This window comes from Ictalurus furcatus, chromosome 19, assembly GCF_023375685.1.
Source record: "Ictalurus furcatus strain D&B chromosome 19, Billie_1.0, whole genome shotgun sequence".
In the NCBI taxonomy this organism is placed as follows: domain Eukaryota; kingdom Metazoa; phylum Chordata; class Actinopteri; order Siluriformes; family Ictaluridae; genus Ictalurus; species Ictalurus furcatus.
The window spans coordinates 9186786-9206672 of record NC_071273.1 but is presented as its reverse complement, the minus strand read 5'-3'; the positions used below and the strand labels follow the sequence as shown (position 1 = coordinate 9206672).

At 41.2% G+C, this 19887-nt stretch overlaps 1 protein-coding gene across 9 annotated transcripts in view; it reads right to left on the bottom strand.

Moving 5' to 3' along the window:
- tmcc3 (transmembrane and coiled-coil domain family 3) overlaps positions 1–18797 on the bottom strand; it is a 30036-nt gene extending 11239 nt beyond the window's left edge. For 4 of the 9 annotated variants that reach the window (XR_008388634.1, XR_008388635.1, XM_053650873.1 and 1 more), the window contains exons 1-2: positions 18467–18797; positions 6954–7024 (exon numbers count right to left, since the gene is read on the bottom strand). Coding sequence is in view for 4 of the 9 variants with exons in the window: in XM_053650873.1 (XP_053506848.1) it covers positions 6954–6974 (21 nt within the window). In the remaining 5 variants the exon portion in view is untranslated. Of the gene's footprint in view, positions 1–575; positions 720–6953; positions 7025–18466 lie in introns of those variants that run through there. The other 5 variants (XR_008388632.1, XR_008388633.1, XM_053650872.1 and 2 more) reach the window with 3 other exon arrangements.
- Between the last annotated feature and the right edge of the window lie 1090 nt (positions 18798–19887).

The window sequence follows — 19887 nt, the reverse complement described above, 5'->3', positions numbered from 1 at the left end:
ATACCAACTGGGCCTGTGAGAAAATGTATTTGCCCCCGTAGTTTCTACTTCCCCAAATCTATGAAACTGCATTGATAATGGGGTTCAGCTGATTCCAATACATCAGTCTGGGAAGGGTTACAACGATATTTCAGAAGGTTCTGGGACTCCAAAGAACCACAGTGAGAGCCATGATCTCCAAATGGAAAAAACTCGGCACAGTAGTGAACCTTCCCAGAAGTGGCAGACCTTCCAAAATTCAGCAACTACTCATCCAGCAAGACACAAAAGAGGCAAGGACAACATGAAAAGGAACTACAGGCCTCTCTTGCATCAATAAAGGTCACTGTTCATGACTCCACTATCAGAAAGACACTGGGTAAAAGTGGTATCCATGGAAGAGTGGCGAGATGAACACAACTGCTAACCCAGAAGAACATTAAGGCTTGTCTGAATTTTGCCAAAACACACCTTGATGATCCTCAAAACTTTTGGAACAATGTTCTATGGACTGATGAGTCAAAAGCGGAACTATTTGGAAGACAGGGGTCCCGTTACATCCCCAAACACAGAATTCTACAAAAAGAACATCATACCTACGGTGAAGCATGGTGGTGGAGGTGTGATGATGTGGGGATGCGTTGCTGATTCAGAGCCTGGACAACTTGCAATAATTGAGGGAAACATGAATTCTGCTCTCTACCAGAAAATCCTAAAGGAGAATGTCCGGTCTTCAGTCCGTAAGCCCACCTCTGAATGGGTAAAAAAATAAATAAATAAATAAAAATAAGGCTTTGAAGTGGCCTAAACAAAGTCATGACAAACCAGTTGAGATGCTGTGACAGGACCTTAAATGCGCAGTTCATACTTGAAAACCCTCCAGTGTGAGTGAACTAAAGCAGTTCTGCAAAGAAGAGTGAGCCAAAATTCCACCACAGCGCTGTGAAAAACTGATCTCCAGTTATCGGACACTTTTGGTTGCAGTTATTGCTGCTAAAAGGTGGCAATTAGTTTTTCCCAGGGGTGATAGGTGTTCGATAACTTTTTTTGTTTCAATTTGTTTGTTTTATGTTGCATTTTGTTTGAAGATCTAAAACTATTTCGTGTGCGAGATACACAAATACAGAAGAAATCAGGATGGGGGCCAATATTTTTTTCCCCCAGCACTGTATTTGAAGATGTGGTACTTTGGAAGTCTTACACAAGCCAGAAATCTTGCCTGTATGTTTGTGTTCTGGGGACAACCGTATTCAACTCAGACAGGTTAAAGAACTGGCCCAAGGGTCTGTGCTGAACCGGAGTGTGTACGACACTGGTATATAAATTAGAGGCGCGTTACAGAGCACATCCTGAATCTTCGTAAAACCAACCCGCTGTCAAAACATTGACTCTGAGCTTGAGGATACACAGTTCTCTGAGGAATTCTACGGACTTCATTTATATACATTATAATCAAATAGATAAAATAGAGGGCTGCTTCTGGAAAGTCTGGTTTCAAAGATGTGGTGTGTGTGAAAGTGAGTGACATCAACTTAAGCTCTTAAATAAAACGACCAGTGATATAACTAAGGAGACATTTTCCTGAAGCTGTTTTGATAGTGTGTCAGGGTCTGTGTTTCATTAAAATCATAAAACATTCACAAACCCTTCCATCACCTACCACACAAACACACACACACACACACCATTTTCATTTTCTGAACCAGGAAGTGCTCATCCATTCTCATGGCTTTAGCAAAGCCCTGTGTGCACAGCTCACTTCTCTCCCTTGCGATCGCATTATAAAAGGCGAATCTGCAAGAGACCTTTGTATCTTCACTATTAACTCAAATGTAACAGTTACCATGGCAGCCAGCACAAAAAACACCCTGATCCCACCCTACAGAGCTAGGACGCAAGCCTTAATAACTAAAGAGTGTATCCGGAAACCATATCTCAGATACGATTGCTATGGTGGCATGGTAAAAGCTCACTGCTTCGAGAAGTAGGTCACTATCTACTGTACAGATATTTACACAGCCTTGCAAGGGACCCTTCGTCTCATGCATGCGACATATTCATGTCTCTTTTGGTGGAGAAAAAGAGAGAGCAAGAGGCTGAAAAAAAAAAAAAAAAAGGAAAAGAAAAATAGAGCAAGTGTTAGAGAACAGAGAGAATGTTTGTTTGTTTAATGCCATGCCAGCTTGTCTAAGGAACTCTATATAAAAGGTTTTTAAAATCTATTTTTCCTTAAAACTCAAAAATTGCGTTAAGTTCGACTTTGTTAAAAATTCCTTCCAGAGTGTTGACTGAATAAAAAAAAAGGTTTCTCATGGGGTTAAGACCAGTACAGTCTAATAAAACAGATTCAAGGATAATGGACTCTGGCAGAAGGTACATGTTGGTGAGTCGTGAAAAAGAGAGAAGGAACAGTAGAGGGAAGGGAGAAAAAAAAAAAAAAAAGAATAGAGGTGGATAGGGCTGCATGATAATGGCTATACTGAGAATTAAAACTAATTCAACCAATTAAGAAACTAAATATTTTCCATTAACATCAACACGAACTTGTATACAATAAGTATTTCATCAACCATAATTTTTTGAAGTGGAATTGACACTTAAAAATAAAAAAATTTAAAAAACAACAGTCCCTATGGTGACTTCCTAATGAGACAATCGGAGCAGAAACCATTCCCACATGATGATAGCTGCTAAAGGAAACACAAGAGAAGGGAAGATGTTTTGAAATAACCACAGAACTAATACAGTGTGGGCTCTCGCTCCCTCATATTTTATATATATATATATATATATATATATACACACACACACACACACACACACACACACACACATACATATATACATACACACACACACAGTATCTCACAAAAGTGAGTACACCACTCACATTTTTGTAAATATTTGATTATATCTTTTCATGTGACAACACTGAAGAAATGACACTTTGCTACAATGTAAAGTAGTGAGTGTACAGCTTGTGTAACAGTGTAAATTAGCTGTCCCCTCAAAATAACTCAACACACAGCCATTAATGTCTAAACCGCTGGCAACAAAAGTGAGTACACCCCTAAGTGAAAATGTCCAAATTGGGCCCAATTAGCCATTTCCCCTCCCCGGTGTCATGTGACTTGTTAGTGTTACAAGGTCTCAGGTGTGAATGGGGAGCAGGTGTGTTAAATTTGGTGTCATCGCTCTCACACTCCCTCATACTGGTCACTGGAAGTTCAACATGGCACATCATGGCAAAGAACTCTCTGAGGATCTGAGGAAAAGAATTGTTGCTCTACATAAAGATGGCCTAGGCTATAAGAAGATTGCCAAGACCCTGACACTGAGCTGCAGCACGGGGGCCAAGACCATACAGCGGTTTAACAGGACAGGTTCCACTCAGAACAGGCCTCGCCATGGTCGACCAAAGAAGTTGAGTGCACGTGCTCAGCGTCATATCCAGGGGTTGTCTTTGGGAAATAGACGTATGAGTGCTGCCAGCATTGCTGCAGAGGTTGAAGGGGTGGGGGGTCAGCCTGTCAGTGCTCAGACCACACACCGCACACTGCATCAAATTGGTCTGCATGGCTGTCGTCCCAGAAGGAAGCCTCTTCTAAAGATGATGCACAAGAAAGCCTGCAAACAGTTTGCTGAAGACAAGCAGACTAAGGACATGGATTACTGGAACCAAGTCCTGTGGTCTGAGGAGACCAAGATAAACTTATTTGGTTCAGATGGTGTCAAGCGTGTGTGGCGGCAACCAGGTGAGGAGTACAAAGACAAGTGGGTCTTGCCTACAGTCAAGCATGGTGGTGGGAGTGTCATGGTCTGGGGCTGCATGAGTGCTGCTGGCACTGGGGAGCTACAGTTCATTGAGGGAACCATGAATGCCAACATGTACTGTGACATACTGAAGCAGAGCATGATCGCAGGGCAGTATTCCAGCATGATAACGACCCCAAACACACCTCCAAGACGACCACTGCCTTGCTAAAGAAGCTGAGGGTGAAGGTGATGGACTGGCCAAGCATGTCTCCAGACCTAAACCCTATTGAGCGTCTGTGGGGCATCCTCAAACGGAAGGTGGAGGAGCACAAGGTCTCTAACATCCACCAGCTCCGTGATGTCGTCATGGAGGAGTGGAAGAGGACTCCAGTGGCAACCTGTGAAGCTCTGGTGAACTCCATGCCCAAGAGGGTTAAGGCAGCGCTGGAAAATAATGGTGGCCACACAAAATACTGACACTTTGGGCCTAATTTGGACATTTTCACTTAGGGGTGTACTCACTTTTGTTGCCAGCGGTTTGGACATTAATGGCTGTGTGTTGAGTTATTTTGAGGGGACAGCAAATTTACACTGTTATACAAGCTGTACACTCACTACTTTACATTGTAGCAAAGTGTCATTTCTTCAGTGTTGTCACATGAAAAGATATAATCAAATATTTACAAAAATGTGAGGGGTGTACTCACTTTTGTGAGAGAGAGATTATATATATATATATATATATATATATATATATATACACATATAAAAACAGTAGAATATAGACAGCTGTTCAACTAACAGTTTAACTCACTGTTTATGTGGCCTCACACAGGAACATGAGGACTAAACAAGGTCAGAGAAAGGCAAAGAGTTTCCACATTACAGCTCAATGTGTGCAATTCCCCAGAAAATGGCTCCTACTCCATTATAAACAAACATGGTGTGTGTATGTATGTATGTATGTATGTGCGTGGGGCGGAAAAAGACCATAACACAGCTGAAATATCAAGATTATTACTAAATGCCTGGCAGAGACAGACTGATAATCAATTAATGCACCTGACCGCACACTGTCACAATGGTCCCTTACACAACGTGTGAACATTATCAACTCACGCATTCACATACTGCAGGAACAACAGCTGTGTGTGAATGACAGATCGGATATCTGATCTATGTGCGGTTTGCATAATACATAATACAATATAATTCTCTACGACACAAAGCAGAAAATTCACAAACGGGTCTACATGCATTAATGCACATGACTGGATTAATATTTCTGGTAGACTGACAAAAAGAAATTGTCAAGAAAAAAAAGAAAAGAAAAAAAAAAGTCAAACTGCCCTCGTTTAAAGAGTATCATTTGCATATCGTTTGCTTCAAGACCTTTACTTTACAATACAGCTGAACTAATTCAACATCCCAGGTCACATTTTTGCTCAGAAACCATCTTTTCATCAAGCTGGGCTGAAATTTCTCTCGGGTCAAACAGAGACAATGACCCTGTCCTCATCTCGGCATACTGAAGGTATGAATCAGCTGAATGGAGAGAATCGTCTCCTGCCTCCGAGCTGCTTTGTGTATAATTATGGAGGAAATTCTTCATGTTAATGTTTTCAGTGGGTGGAAAATATGCGTCTTTTGATATTTTAATCGGCCGTTACAAACCCAAACAGCAGAGTCGTTTCGACAATTACGGCATCATGGTAATCATTGGAGAAACACTCGTAGGAATGTTCAAAATGCAGAGACGCAGCCAGAAAAGTCTGTCTGAAGATAAAACTTACATTCCTTTTTCCTCACAGTGTCAAACAGTTGATGTCTTCTCTAGTGAGACTGTCCACCAAGTCACACAGTTCACACGCAAAACCGTGAACTGAACTGTGCATGTCCTTGCTGCCATATGTTTAATATTGGTACAGATGGCATGACTGCACATCTGTCTCATCATATACAGCCTCTGGTCCATTTCTGCAGCTGTCCTTCCTTTTCCCAGCTGTCCCCCTTTAGCAACCTTGTACTTGAGTTCTGCATGCCGTATTGCTCCCTATACGTTTTGGGTAAAGTTCAGACAAAAATCAACACTGTGTGCACGGTGTTCTTTCACATGCTGTGGAAATTTAAGCAGCCAATCCACCTACTGGCCTGTTTTGAGAGGAAACTGGAGAACCCAGAAGAAAGCTACACAGTGGCTCAAGGGGAACTCTCAACTTGTTGCTACCACTACCATGCTTCATTGTGGGGCTGGTGTTCTCAGGGTGATGAGCAATGTTAGCTAAAGTTACATTTGTGTAACTATACCACCTGAGTGGCTGTGGCTCAGGTGGTAGAGCGGGTCGTCAGTTCGATTCCCGGCCCACGTGACTCCACATGCCGAAGTGTCCTTGGGAAAGACACCGAACCCCAAGTTGCTCCCGATGGCAAGGTAGCGCCTTGCATGGCATCTCCGCTACCATTGGTGTGCGTGTGTGTGTGTGTGTGTGTGTGTGTGTGTGTGTGTGTGTGTGAATGGGACAGTGTAAAGTGCTTTGGATAAAAGCGCTATGCAAGTGCGCCATTTACCATTTATATAGCACTTTTCTAGACACTCAAAAGCACTTTACATCATGGGGGGGGGGGGGGGTGATGATACGACAGCAGCCATAGTGCAACCACACCACACACCAGAGTGGTGTGGTTGAGAGGAGAGAGTGATGTAGCCAAATCAGAGATAGAGATTATTAGGGGGCCGTGATAGAGAGGGGCCAATGGGGGAATTTTGCCAGGACACCAGGGTTTATACCCCTACTCTTTTACAATACGTGACCTGGTATGACCACAGTACAGGACAGTGCTGTTTTTACAGTATAGTGTCCCCGTCACTATAATGGGGCATTAGGATCCACACAGACAACAGGGTGAGCACCCCCTGCTGGCCTCATTAATACCACTTCCAGCAGCAACCTTAGTTTTCCCCAGGAGGTCTCCCATACAGGTACTGACCAGGCTCAACCCGGCTTGGCTTCAGTGGTAAACCAGGCGAGAACTGCAGGGAGACATGGCTCTGGCAATGTTGGGGTTCTGCCAAATGTAGAGCATTGTGACAAGGCCAAAATGTTAAATATTTAAAAAGTAACTTCTCCCACAGGTTTGCCAAGTCTGTAACATGTCTTACGGCAAATACCATATTCCATACTATTTCATAAACCCCAGCTGTTTAAAGTTATGCTTACCCTGTGAAAAGCTTCTCCCATCTGAGCCGTGGACCTCTCCAGAACTCTCTCTTTATAGTCACTCTTGGCCTCTTGGTTATAAAAAATAAATAAATAAATAATAATAAATGTTTATGTGCAGATGGTATTACTGAAACAATTGAGTAATGGGTCAAAGGTTGTCAGACAAGTACGTGATGATTCAGGAATGCCGTTTGCAGTATACAAAACTGAAGTGCATTAAATCACACTTACTGGACAACAGCAATAAAACCTGAATTCTTAACCTGGAAGTATTGCATTTCGTAAGAGATCTCCCAAAGTACAAAAAGGAAAAAAACAATGAAACTTTTGGGGTGTCAGGAAATTCCATACGTTATTGTGCAGAACAATGAAGTATTTGTACTTTATATGAATGAGAGTAGTCTATTTTCATAAGCGTACACAAAAACATTCTCCCATTACACTGAGGGTCAAATCAATGTTTAATGAAATGAACAGCTTAACCACAGAGAGTAAGAGTAAATATACGCGCAAACATTTACTCGTATGTAGACGCTCTTAAACCAGAGTGATTTACAAACGCATTAATGAAAAATGTAATAGGCTGCAATAGTACCGGAGACGACTGCAGCATTTTAAATATCTCAGACCTTCTCTTTACACAGAGAACACACGCACATCTGTACCAGGGTTAATGCGGCGTTTCTGGTACCTTGTAAGTGATCATTTGCTGGCTGTAAATGACGTCATTTCCCAACTCGGCACATTCGAATTGAAAAGATAATAATTTAAAGACTGTCTTTGGTTTGCTCAGTCGGAGCACATGAAGCTCATGTGCTACTTTACGCACACTTTTACAGTTACAGGCCTGAGAGGCTTCTGGTGCTGTTCTACTATACTGAGCTTCAAACATCCACGCAGACTGAAACTGCAGTACGGCAATAACAGAGGACAATAGCGAGTAGCGTTAACAAGATGCAATCCAGCTAACGGTAGTGATACGACTGATGGCTCTAATGGTGGTGATTACCTTCTCAAAATAGTGATAGTATAGTCAGTGTTCTAGATTTAAAAAGTGCTGTGTCTGTATATTAACTGATCTAACTAAACTGTGCACAGTGTGAGCGGCCATGTGGATTTGATGTCACCTTAAAAAGGGACGTATTTGAGATGACAAATACAAAGAGAAATTTCAAGGGGCGTTTCCAGAGTTTTTACTGGTTGTAGGCACAGAATTACAACATTGGTACAGCCCCATGTTTCAGTGGTCTGGATGCAAAACTGAAAATAAACTTTTATAGATGGAATGCCATGAACGAGTCAATACAGGGACAATATCTTGCTCCAAAAAGCTCAGTGAACCACTCTGTTTAAGAGGTTATTCGTCCATCAGATTCGGTCTCACGTATTTGCGCATACAAGAAAATACAAAAAGGGCCATTCAGACCATAACCTTTAAGATTCCGACGCATGCGACCAGAAAAGCACATCAGACGCCTTGTAAGATTAATCCAAGCTATACGGTACATATAAAAGCTCAACTGAGTGACACAATGAAATAAAACTTTTAAACAAACACTTACATGTGAAATGTTTTGCCACAAAAACAACAAAAGCAGGTTTGCTGATGAAAACCAACATCAGGCTTCCAAGTGGCTTCACCTAGCTATGTATAGAATGATATAATCAGCTACCTTGGTCTGCAATTTGCATACAGTTCAACTGCTTACAAAAAGGAAACACGAACCACTAGGCAAAGCGCACACAATTTGCATGATAAAAGCCCATGTCAGTAAAGCACAATGACAGCCAGTGTAACTGTGTGCCTGTGTAATTATATACAGTATATACAGTGCCCTCCACTAATATTGGCACCCTTGGTAAATATGAGCAAAGAAGGCTGTGAAAATTGTCTTTATTGTTTAACCTTTTGTTAAAAGAAATTCACAAAAATACTCTCAAGGGTGCCAATATTAGTGGAGGGCACTGTAACTTGCAGTGAAATGAATAATGAAAATGAAGTGAAATCCTATTCTCCATGTGCTACCCTATCAAATGCCTAATAAGACACCTCTTCGCCCGTTTTTGGTTTCAAAATTGAAAGAAAAAAAAAGTAGCTGGCAACAACCGGCCCTGCCAATGTTTTAACTCAGCGGGTGGAATTGCCAGACGGTCCCTTAGGCAGCTTGTGCTGCGACACCGCGTCAGAACATCCTCAGGCGTAAATACGCAGCTCTAACACACACTGGCACTTCTGAGTAAAAGTTTTGTCCATATATATTAACTGAATATTATTACAAATAATTTTCAATATTAAAACAAAAAATTAATAAACACCTCATCATTTGTATTTTTCAATTTCGAAACCAAAAATTAATGTACACAGACCCATCTTTCTCCCTTTCTCAGTTTTAATGCCTTCTTTCCGGCACAGATTAACGGTTGCAGAGAGCAGAAGAGATGACATTCAGAGAAAACTTGCCATGTTAGGGTGTGTGTGTGTGTGTGTGTGTGTGTATTAAATAGACAAGCACTGCTTTAGGCTTAATGTGATAAACAATAGGCTTACCAGTATTGATTTTACACGGCGACTTCAAACGCAAAGAGTTCGATTTCAGGCAGCATCTGAAGTTGTGCCTTATAGAAGCCTTAATCACTGAAACTGTGGCTGATAATGAAATAATCCTCCGAGATTCACGAGGCTCAAATTTCAGTGATGGGCATCATCAAAAAAAATTAAAAGCATTAAAAATCAAATGGGTGAACTACAATAGCGCACACTGCAAAACATGTTTACGTGTTTTTTTTTTTACTAAAAGTTTTCACTAATGTTTCAGCCTCAGGCTACTGTGTGATTTACACATCGCAAGACTCCCACAAAGATCAATCCAGGAAGCAACAGTCCCTAAAGGAACTGACCAATCGCAAGCCCTGCCATATTACATGTTCATCCACTATGGTGTATTATGGCGACTATGTTTATTACATGACAACAACCAATTTGTTTTCTCATAGTAACTATGGCTGTCGCAGACAAAAAAATAAACATCTGCATTGTTTTAATGACGTAATTATGTTAACTTTAATTTAATTTAACTTTAATATTCTAGTAAGTGTAAAATTATGACAGACGTACCACAGTACCCATGGTATAACCACAGTTTACAGATCATTTTACATAAGTGACTATCGACAGTTACGTTTGTCAAGTTCTTATCACTTCAGCACGTATAGCAGAAATGTTCTCCTGCTTGCAAATCAAAACTTATACTTTAAGAAACGTCCTCACCATCAGCTATACACAGACACTGTAATCAAAGACACTGTAATCAAGATCTTGAACATGTATTAAACTGCGTGTGGCCAAAGCAGTACTGAATTCTCAATTCTGATGGGTCAGGAGGTTTTGATTAATCTTCTACAATAACAGGAGCGGTAATGACGGTGCGGCTGCAACACAAAGGACGTGCGGTATATTAAACGCGTTCATTCTTATACGTCAATGTTTCTATAGGAACAGCGAAGTCACAGCGATGGCAGACGCTCCACATAATCCAATTCTAAATCATAAAGGGATTTTTTTAAATCCTGTTGTTATTTTAAGAAGAAAACTGTGCAGTTGCTGATATGGTGAAGCTTTCTATAGAGACATTTATTTAACATTTATGGAAGGAGTCTCCAGTGTTAATGTTTTGTAAAACTGAGGTAAAACTCTACCTTTAAATTCTCCGGAAAAGCAAAGACACAGGACAGAGGGCTTCGCGTTTTCCGTTTTTTCATGAACACGACAAGCTGTGTGTGTGTGTGTGTGTGTGTGTGTTGTTTTTCTCCTTATTAATGTGAAGAAAAAGGTGGGGGGGGGGGGGGGGTTGGTGAGGGAACAACTGCTTATAGCTGTTATAACATAAGTGATAACAGGAACTAGTCTCAAACATTAAATGTAACTTTAAATGGTTAAAAATGAATAAGAATAGCAATCATTGGCAAATTGCTTTGGGATAAAAGGAATATTATTTACCGTTACTGGTCACGGCATCACACCACCCCATCGTTGATTATTTTCCTAGAACAGCACGTGCCACTGACACTACGTGACAATTAGGGGTGCAACAGATCGTAGTTGATCCGTACGGACCCCAACCCACCCCACAGTCCGAAACCCCAAAGTTTCACTGCCGATGTCACTCTTTAAAGGTAATCATTCCGTAAAACTCGATGCAGAGTAGCAGTGAAAAGATAAAGACAAAGCAGTAATAAGTCATCATGGCTAGTGGAGGAGCAGAAGAATGTTGTTTTAGTTAAAACCATAAGCAATAGTTCCTTGCTGTAAATGTTCTTTAAGTAATAACGTTATATTTGCACCCCGCCCCTCCTTTTTTTTTTTTTTTTTGTTTTTTGCTCATCCGAAAAACGATCCGTTCCGCGACTCAAAAACCGTAATATGATGCGGACTGAGAGTCGTGTGATCCGTTACACCGCTAATGACAATATGTTACAGCCTCAACAACACAAATGTAAGTGAATTTAGCTGATCCTAAAATGGAGTGAGTTAGCTAGCTAGCCTTTGCGGGGTCATCCAGATCCTTATTCACTTGAAATAGGTGTAAAGCCAAGGTCACTTACCAGGACTTCACTATAATGCTCAAGCTGAATCATCATAGACTCAAAAGTGGTCCGTTTTATCCCGCGGTACTGTAGCAATCTCAACCTGATCCTTTAGAGACCTATAATTCAAAACCATGGATTTAAGACGTATAAAAAACGATTTGGGGGGAAACTGCAAAAAGTCTGAACAATTTGTTCTTACACTATCTGAGCATTATAGGTTTATTGTTCTCTTAAACCCTTTGCAGAAATCCTGCTGTGCTTTGGTGTCTTTGTGTGTGTGTGTGTGTGTGTGTGTGTGTGTGTGTGTGTGTGTGTACGTACACACATCACAGAACTGCGGCATCAATAAAAATCACCCTTTATCCCTAGGACTGATAGGATGAACAGAGAGAAATAAAAATGAGAGAAATACACAGTGCTAAAATTAATAATAATACTAATAATAATAATAATAATAATGAGGTGATAACATTTATAAATAATTAAACACTAGTAATAAAAACAGAGCTGTGGTTGTAGTAGACTTCAGTGATGCAGAGACTCATAGGCTGGATCTGCTTACTGGAATGTAAAAGGTGTTTATAATTTATGTCATATGTTCAATTTCCCAGTGGGATTCTCAACCCTTAGATTTTTCAGATGCAAAACCTCGGCAGTTACTATATTTGTACTCCGATCATTCTGTACACCCAAACTAATTTCCCGGAAAGGATTTAACATAAAATAAAATAAATAATTAAAAAAAAAACCGTTTTAAGGTTTATGCGTTAAGGTGAAGAACCCCAAGGCGAACAAGGTGAATCATCTGACAACTGGACTTAAAATAATTCGACTTTTTTATTTTTCTCAGAGGGAGATGTCCTTCGGCAATACGGCACCGGAAAACTCGTTACACACACAGCTGAGGTTAAACAATAAACATGAGCTTCAGAGAAAGTGTGGAAAATCAGGTGCTGCACTCAAGCACCCCACACACACACACCCATTGCTGGCTCTGCCGCACAAAAACTTAAACGATTACAGTGCAAGGAGTCCTAGGAATAAATCTATTTGCCATAGTGATGAAGTAATAAATTAAAGCTAGTGCAATGGGCAAGTAGAGAAATATTAAAAGACCTGTCAAAAAAAATAATAAATAAATGAGGCAGCCCCTCTCCAGACACCCACAAATCTGACTCGGTGGAAATGACACAGAGGCACTAGCAGTACCGGTGCTTCATTTGGCAACGAATACACATCATGGAAACATGAGATATGGGTGAGGTGTGCTTCAGAACAACACTGCATCCCAACAAGGACATAAACAAGAACAACTCAGAAAGAAAGTGAGAATATGAGAGAGAGAGAGAAAGAGAGAGAGAGAGAAAGAGTGAGAGCACTTACGATGCAGCTTTTCAAATAAAACCACAAAGTGTGTTCTTATCAGTATGATTTCCACCGAGAAGGGATCTTAATGATTTATTTATTTATTTATTCCCTCAATTCTTCCCACCCTTTAGCTAATTTCCCCTGTCACACAATACCCAGTCATAAATCTCTGAGGGCGAGGGCTAGCACATGCTTTCTTTCTTTGCGATTGCCCGACTTACAAGCTCCTGATTGGTTTCACCAAATGGGAAATAATTGTCAAATAACCGTCAGAAATCATCTGCTGCTTATGATTCACTCAGTATATGAGCTACTGTATATCATGATTCTGAAGTGATTATGTAAGGAAGTGATTATAAGGTTGCTTATGTTGTTTAGACAACAAGGGGGGGAAAAAAAAACAAAAAACAAAAAAAACAATGAGTATAAGAACATGTCCCGCTAACTCAAGAGTCAGCAACATGTGAATGCCATGGAACTGGATTTGTACACATGGTTCGAGTGAACAACCTCCCAGCAGTTTGGGGCTCATAAACGTGCATGACTGCCTCACTATGAGCGTCAGGTAAACTGGCCTATAAAGTGTGTGAGGGCTCACGTTCTCCTGAAACCGTAAACACATTGGAACTTGCTCCATGTACACCTGCCCTTAGAGACACAGGAAACATCTTTCCAAACTGCTGTTCATGTGACATCACAGGACCGCGGAACAGTCTTGGAGGGAAGCACTTACTACATGCCCTCCAGCAACGTTACACAGGCTGACAAGCTCCATTTCTCTGTTCTCATGATGTGCATCTCAATCAAAAACCCTCACCTTACATTCCAAAGTGTTTACTACTCTAGAAAATGCAGAATACTGGTACTCAAAACAGACCTTTCAGTAGGTTTCAGACTCAAACACTAATCTAAAATTTCAACACTAAGTGCAATATAAAAACCGTTAGTGTCGGTACTCAAACGTGATTTGACGTTAGTTTGTTGATTCAGTTGTGGACGTGTCACGTCTCCAGTGTCTACGTTGGTATTGCACCACATGGACGTGGCGGCCATCTTGAATACGTGTACGCCTAGTTAACAGCAAGTATAAATCAGTCTTTAATCCACTGTACCTCTCGAGAGTCCATTACCAGATATCCACAAAATAAATAACTAAATAAATAGAATCAACTGAGTATTTGACTAATGTCAGATAATACAACCGAGGGATTTTAAGTTTGCATTCATTCCATTGGCCTTTCTTCCAATTGTTCAGAATAGGAAACAAATTCCCAGGCCAGCGCTACCATGACTGTCAGCACAGATGAGCCAGTGGCATGAAAGAATAAATATGATGGTCTTAAACCTTCCACTGCTTCTCCAGAATAATCAGGAGGTCTCACATATCTTTCGAACGTATATTACTGAAAACATACACTTGCATGTTGTGATTCTCTTGACGATTATTACTAGATTAGTAGTTTGTGAAACAAGAAAAAAAAAAGTATTGGCGTGTATCCTATAGCATATCATTTCTATTATCTGACTTTACAATTTTTCATCACTTGCCACACTTTCACTTTGCTCCTGTTCATCCAGGGGATGGGTCATGTACACTAGAAGGCCAAAAGTTTGAGGACACCTGCTGATGACATCTGTTCTTGAACATCCCATTCCAAAACCTTGGGCATAAATATATATGGACTTGATCCCTGTTTGAGCCTATAACAGTCTCCCATTCTTCTGGGAAGGCTTGCTACTGGATTTTGGAGCGTGGCTGTGGGGATTTTTGCTCATTCAGCCACATGTTGGGTGAGAAAGCCTGGGGTGCAGTCGCCATATCAATTCATTGCAAAGGTGTTGAGTATAGAGGTCAGGGCTCTGTCCAGTGTCCAGGACACTTAAGTTCTTCCATTCCAACCTTGGTAAATCACGTCTTCACGGAGCTCGCTTTGTGCAAATGTGCATTGTGATGCTGGAACAGGTTTTGGCCTCTTAAGTTACAGTGAAGGGAAATTGTAAAGCTACAGCATACAAAGATATTCTATACAATTGTGTGCTTCTAACTTCGTGGCAACAGTCTGGGGAAGAACCACATATGGGTGTGATGGTCAGGGATACACAAACTTTTAGCCATACAGCGAATCTATGAATAGAAGCTTTGACTTTCCAGCAAATACTTGATTGACATAGTTCAATATAAAACATCTATTTCTACTATAGCTGTGCTACAGGACCTGGGCACTACTGGCTGAGTGGTTAAAGTTTTGGCCTGCTGATCAGCATGTTAATACTGCCAAACTGCTTTTATTGTGCATAGCCCATAACATTCGCCTGCTCGACTCAACTATAAATCGTTTTTGGATAAAAGCGTCTGCCAAATGGAACGAGTGAAACGTTCTTTGCATGGGAACAGCTATGAGAACCAGATGGGTCATCAAGCATTAGTTTAATTTACCGCTGCATAACACAACTTGCAGACACAGTGTTCTTATTAGAATAGCACACACCAGTGTAATATGCTATGGGCAACTTGTTTGGACCAGAAAATCCATAACCCTCGGCCTTACCAAGTCAGTTCCTCTCTAGAATTTCATTAGCGAACGGCAAGCTAATTCAAAGCAATTCAATTACGAAGCATCTAATAGGATGGGCTCTGTGCTTTCACTTCATTACTGCCCAGATTAATGAACCACACTTACACATACACTTACGCCTCAGATAAGTTTCGATTCTTCATGCTTAAACAATCACAGTTATTTAACCAAAAAGCTCACCCCATGGCACTGGAAAGAGCTTAGTCCGTGAAATATCCATTATATTTCTCAGCAGGCTACTGTAGGACTCTTTACGCCTGGTTTGTTGGTTGTGGACTTGTTTGTCCGAGTCCAGAGCAGTTTGGTCATACTGCTCTCAGTTTTCGTGATCAGGTGTGTTAGAGAAGCCGAATCACCAACCTGTACTGGACGCTGAGCATGCAGGACCAATGTGTTCTCAAAAGAGTCCCTCCGGGTGGATCAGTTTCTGCTCTGTTCCTGCCAACATTGGGGACGTGCAAAGATCACGGCACGGCCGAGACTTATCTGAGCTCCTGTTCTTGTATCTAACCCTTCGGATTCCCCCAAGTCCTGACTTTCATCACCATCCTCAGTCAGTGAACAGTGTTCTGGTCTCCTGTTGGATGAAGGTTCACGTTTTACTGTTATGATTAGCGATCAGCAATTTGATGAACAGTTCAGCTGGAAAGTCATCCTGCCAGGGATTCCCAGCTCTAGACGGTTACAGCTGGGACATGCTTCTGGAGCCACCAATAAAATGTTGACTGGCTCATTTGTGATTACAGATATCGAAGTTTCAGGGGAACGTGATTGCTAAATTCCGTGACTTTTTAGACAGCAGCGTCAAAATATTAATTCACAACACTTTACTACAGTTACTATAACAGACGGCTTGAATACACTTTTTTTCTTAAGGTCTCCTGGCTTTCAGGGTAATCATGAGTTTAGTGAAACATTAACCGTTTTAACAAGTCATGACCGTATGACTGTCTCTGTATGAGATCGTATCACGTCAGAACTTGCGCACTGTACAGTCATTGTCACAGACAGATGTGGTTAACAGCATAATTACCACAGTATAGTGTATGATGCTGCAAACATACTATAATGCCCAGGAACACTTACATCAATTCAAAACTGTACTTGTTTAATAAATTTTTTTTTTAAATCTAAACCTCTGCACTAATCAACCAAAAACCTAAACATCTGACATTTTGATAAAAAATATATATATATATATATTTTACAATGGTGGGTCATCAGAACACAATAGATGGTAAGGAAACTAGAGTCTAAAGAGCAAACATGCCTATATACTGTAGATGAAATTTGTGAGAGAGGTAAGAAAGAAGTATTTACGGCCTTATAGGCGAGAGACTATCTTCAGAGTAATCGGATATTTGACTGGGAGCCCGTGATGATTAACAACAATGAGAGTCATATGATCTCTGGGTTTGACACGACTTAAAACCCTTGCTATGGAATTTTGTATGGGTCACATTTATCTCCAAGCCAAACAGAAGAAAGGAGGATGTGGTAAAAACGTTCTGCTTTCCCAGTCTCTCTACAGGACACTCGAATGTCATTCGTCCACTTCAACCCTAACCCAAAGTCATGTCTTCATGGAGCTCGCTTTGTGCACAGGGGCACGGTCATGCTGGAACAGGTTTCAGACAGGAGCACGTACGGGTGTGAGGATCAAGTGTCCACATACGCTGGATGGAACATCGTACCATGTTTGACTAACTTTAACGACGCTGGAACACCACGACCGTGAAGAATAACTCCAAGAAGGAATAACTAAAGATTTGAAGAGCTGAGAGTATGAGCGTTGGAGAGTGGCAGCAAGAGCTGCGAGTGTGGCAAGTAGCGGACTTCACTGGTGAGAAATAAGATATCAGACCATCCCTGACCTTCTTATAATTAGTGTGTCTGTGAATACACAACACACCTACTTAAACGGTAGTCCGTGATCGTATCAGTGTTTTATTTAAAGCTACATTTGCCATGAATGTTATATAAAAAACGACAAAAGTTCACTCTAAAATGAAGAGACTTGATATTATTAATATGAATAATAACCACCATCAGAGGATGAGTTTGAGAGAGAACCCCAGATCAGCCATGCAAAGTTTTGTGGTGATGCTGTTTCACTTCACACTTGATTTGCAAATTCTCTCACACACACACACACACACACGCGCACTCAGCTGTTTGCAGCCTGCACTTCTCTACAGTTTCAGTTTTTATGTGCTTTATTGGCATGACAAATAATTGTAATTTGTAGTGCCAAAGCAAGCACAAAGGAAGGGTAGTGCAAAAACAGGAGAAATAAAAAATAAAAAGATTAAATAGATAAGAATAAACAAAAACAAAAATAGTGCAAACGATGTACATAAATTAAGGACGACAGGAAGGCACCATATACACAGAATAACTGAAAAAACAATAAATGGTAGAATTACATAATAAAGTGGTGCTTCTCTACAGTGTGTGTGTGTGTGTGTGTGTGTGTGTGGTGGTCATGTGAACTCTGGCCGGTTTGTAAACGACACCGTGGCTGCTCGGTTACCAAATTTGTTTGTTTGTTTGTGTTTAAAAACCTGCTCGAATTGACTATAAACCAGCTCCATCGTGTTTAATTCGTAATAATTAAAGCTTAAGTGAAATTGAACAATCAAGAAAGTCACCTCAAATGTCACCTAGAGTTTGTCCCTGTCCTGTGTGAAGAAGTAAACAGTCCAGTCAGGCGGGAAACACCGACTCTACACGGAGTTAGTCAATAAAAACAACAAACGGGTAACGAAAAAAACTAACACAAACCAAACAGAGCTATCACCGCGGTCAAGTTCAATCACCGAGCGGTATGATGGCAACAAATGAAACACACCCACACACACCCACCCACCCACCCACCCACCCACACACACACACACACACACACACACACACACACACAAACAAACAAACAAACACACAAACAACAACACGCGCGAGCAGAGTTTTTAACATAAATACCATTTTGCCGGTGAAGTCTCGAGCAGGAGTTGCAGGTGAACTTTTCCCAGCTGCAGTAGCGGCGCTGTGAGCATACTGTACCTCACGCGACAAAAACAACCGCTCGGCGTCCTCTCTCACTGGATTCGGCTACATTATGTGAGTGGAGTGAACGGGAGGCGCTCCCTCTCTCTTTCTTTCTTTCTTTCTCTCTGTCTTTCTTTATCTCGGATCATACACTCTCCCTCGTGATGATAATCCGGCTTCGCTCGAGCTCAGGCTGAAACGACGCGACGTAGCCGACACTCGCATTCTTACTACTATTCACGCGCCCTGCGCGCGCACCCGCCCCTTGTGCTAGCTGAATAGATTTGAATCGTGAATGAATCGGTTCTCTTTCATGACTCCTGAGTCGATTCAACATCTTTGAGTCAAATCTTTCTATTTTATATGATGTCATGTTGACTTACAGAGCACTGTCGGATCATTAAAATCTCAATCTCTCTCTCTCTCTCTCTCTCTCTCTCTCTCTCTCTAAGACAACTCGTTGTTCCTGAGTCATAGTAAAGATTCGTTCCAAATGAACGAATCATTCATGAACGACACATCACTAACAGTTACACGTACATTCAGTTGTGTAAATATGAATATTAGCTAGGCTAAGCAAATTCATTCACTGCCTTCTAATTAACTTATATAACTTAGATAACATGAGAGATAATATGATATGCTAGGCATGCTGTAGCTGTGTGGCTCCTCCCTCCGGGGTTGCGGGGTTCGAATCCCGCCTCAGAACCTGTGTGCGTGGAGTTTCCTCTGCGTACTCCGGTTTCCTCCCCCAGTCCAAAGACATGTGCTGTAGGCTGATTGGCATTTCCAAACTGTCAGTAGTGTGTGAATGTGTGTGTGATTGTGCCCTCGGGTTGGCACCCCATCCCGGGTGTCCTCCGCCTTGTGTCCCGAGTTCCATGGGATAGGCTCCAGGCTTCCTCGCAACCCTGTATAGGATAAGCGGTACGGAAGATATATGGATGGATGGATGGATAGTTTAAGTCACTTTAATGGAGGTAAGAATCAACGCAAGCCAGACTTCCAGCTTTCATTACAGAGTCTGGCACATTTTGTCACAAAACCTACATTTACAGCAGGGGAAAGCCATTTGAATGTCAGACAATCAACCAAAGAACCACAGAATAGCAGCTGTAGTCTGTCTTTTCTCTACCCTTTCTCTTTTTTTTAAAGAAAAGCCCTTAAATAGCTGTTAAAGATAGAATGTTGTAGACTTTGTTTGATACACTGACTATATCTTTCTCTGAAATGTGCATTGTGTCATTGTTGGAAACTGGAACATAGAAATGGTTAATAAAAGTAGTGGAGAGCAAATGAGATGAAAAACTCCAGGATTCTGAAGCTCGTGGCCAGAAAAGTGTGGCCTCTGGGTG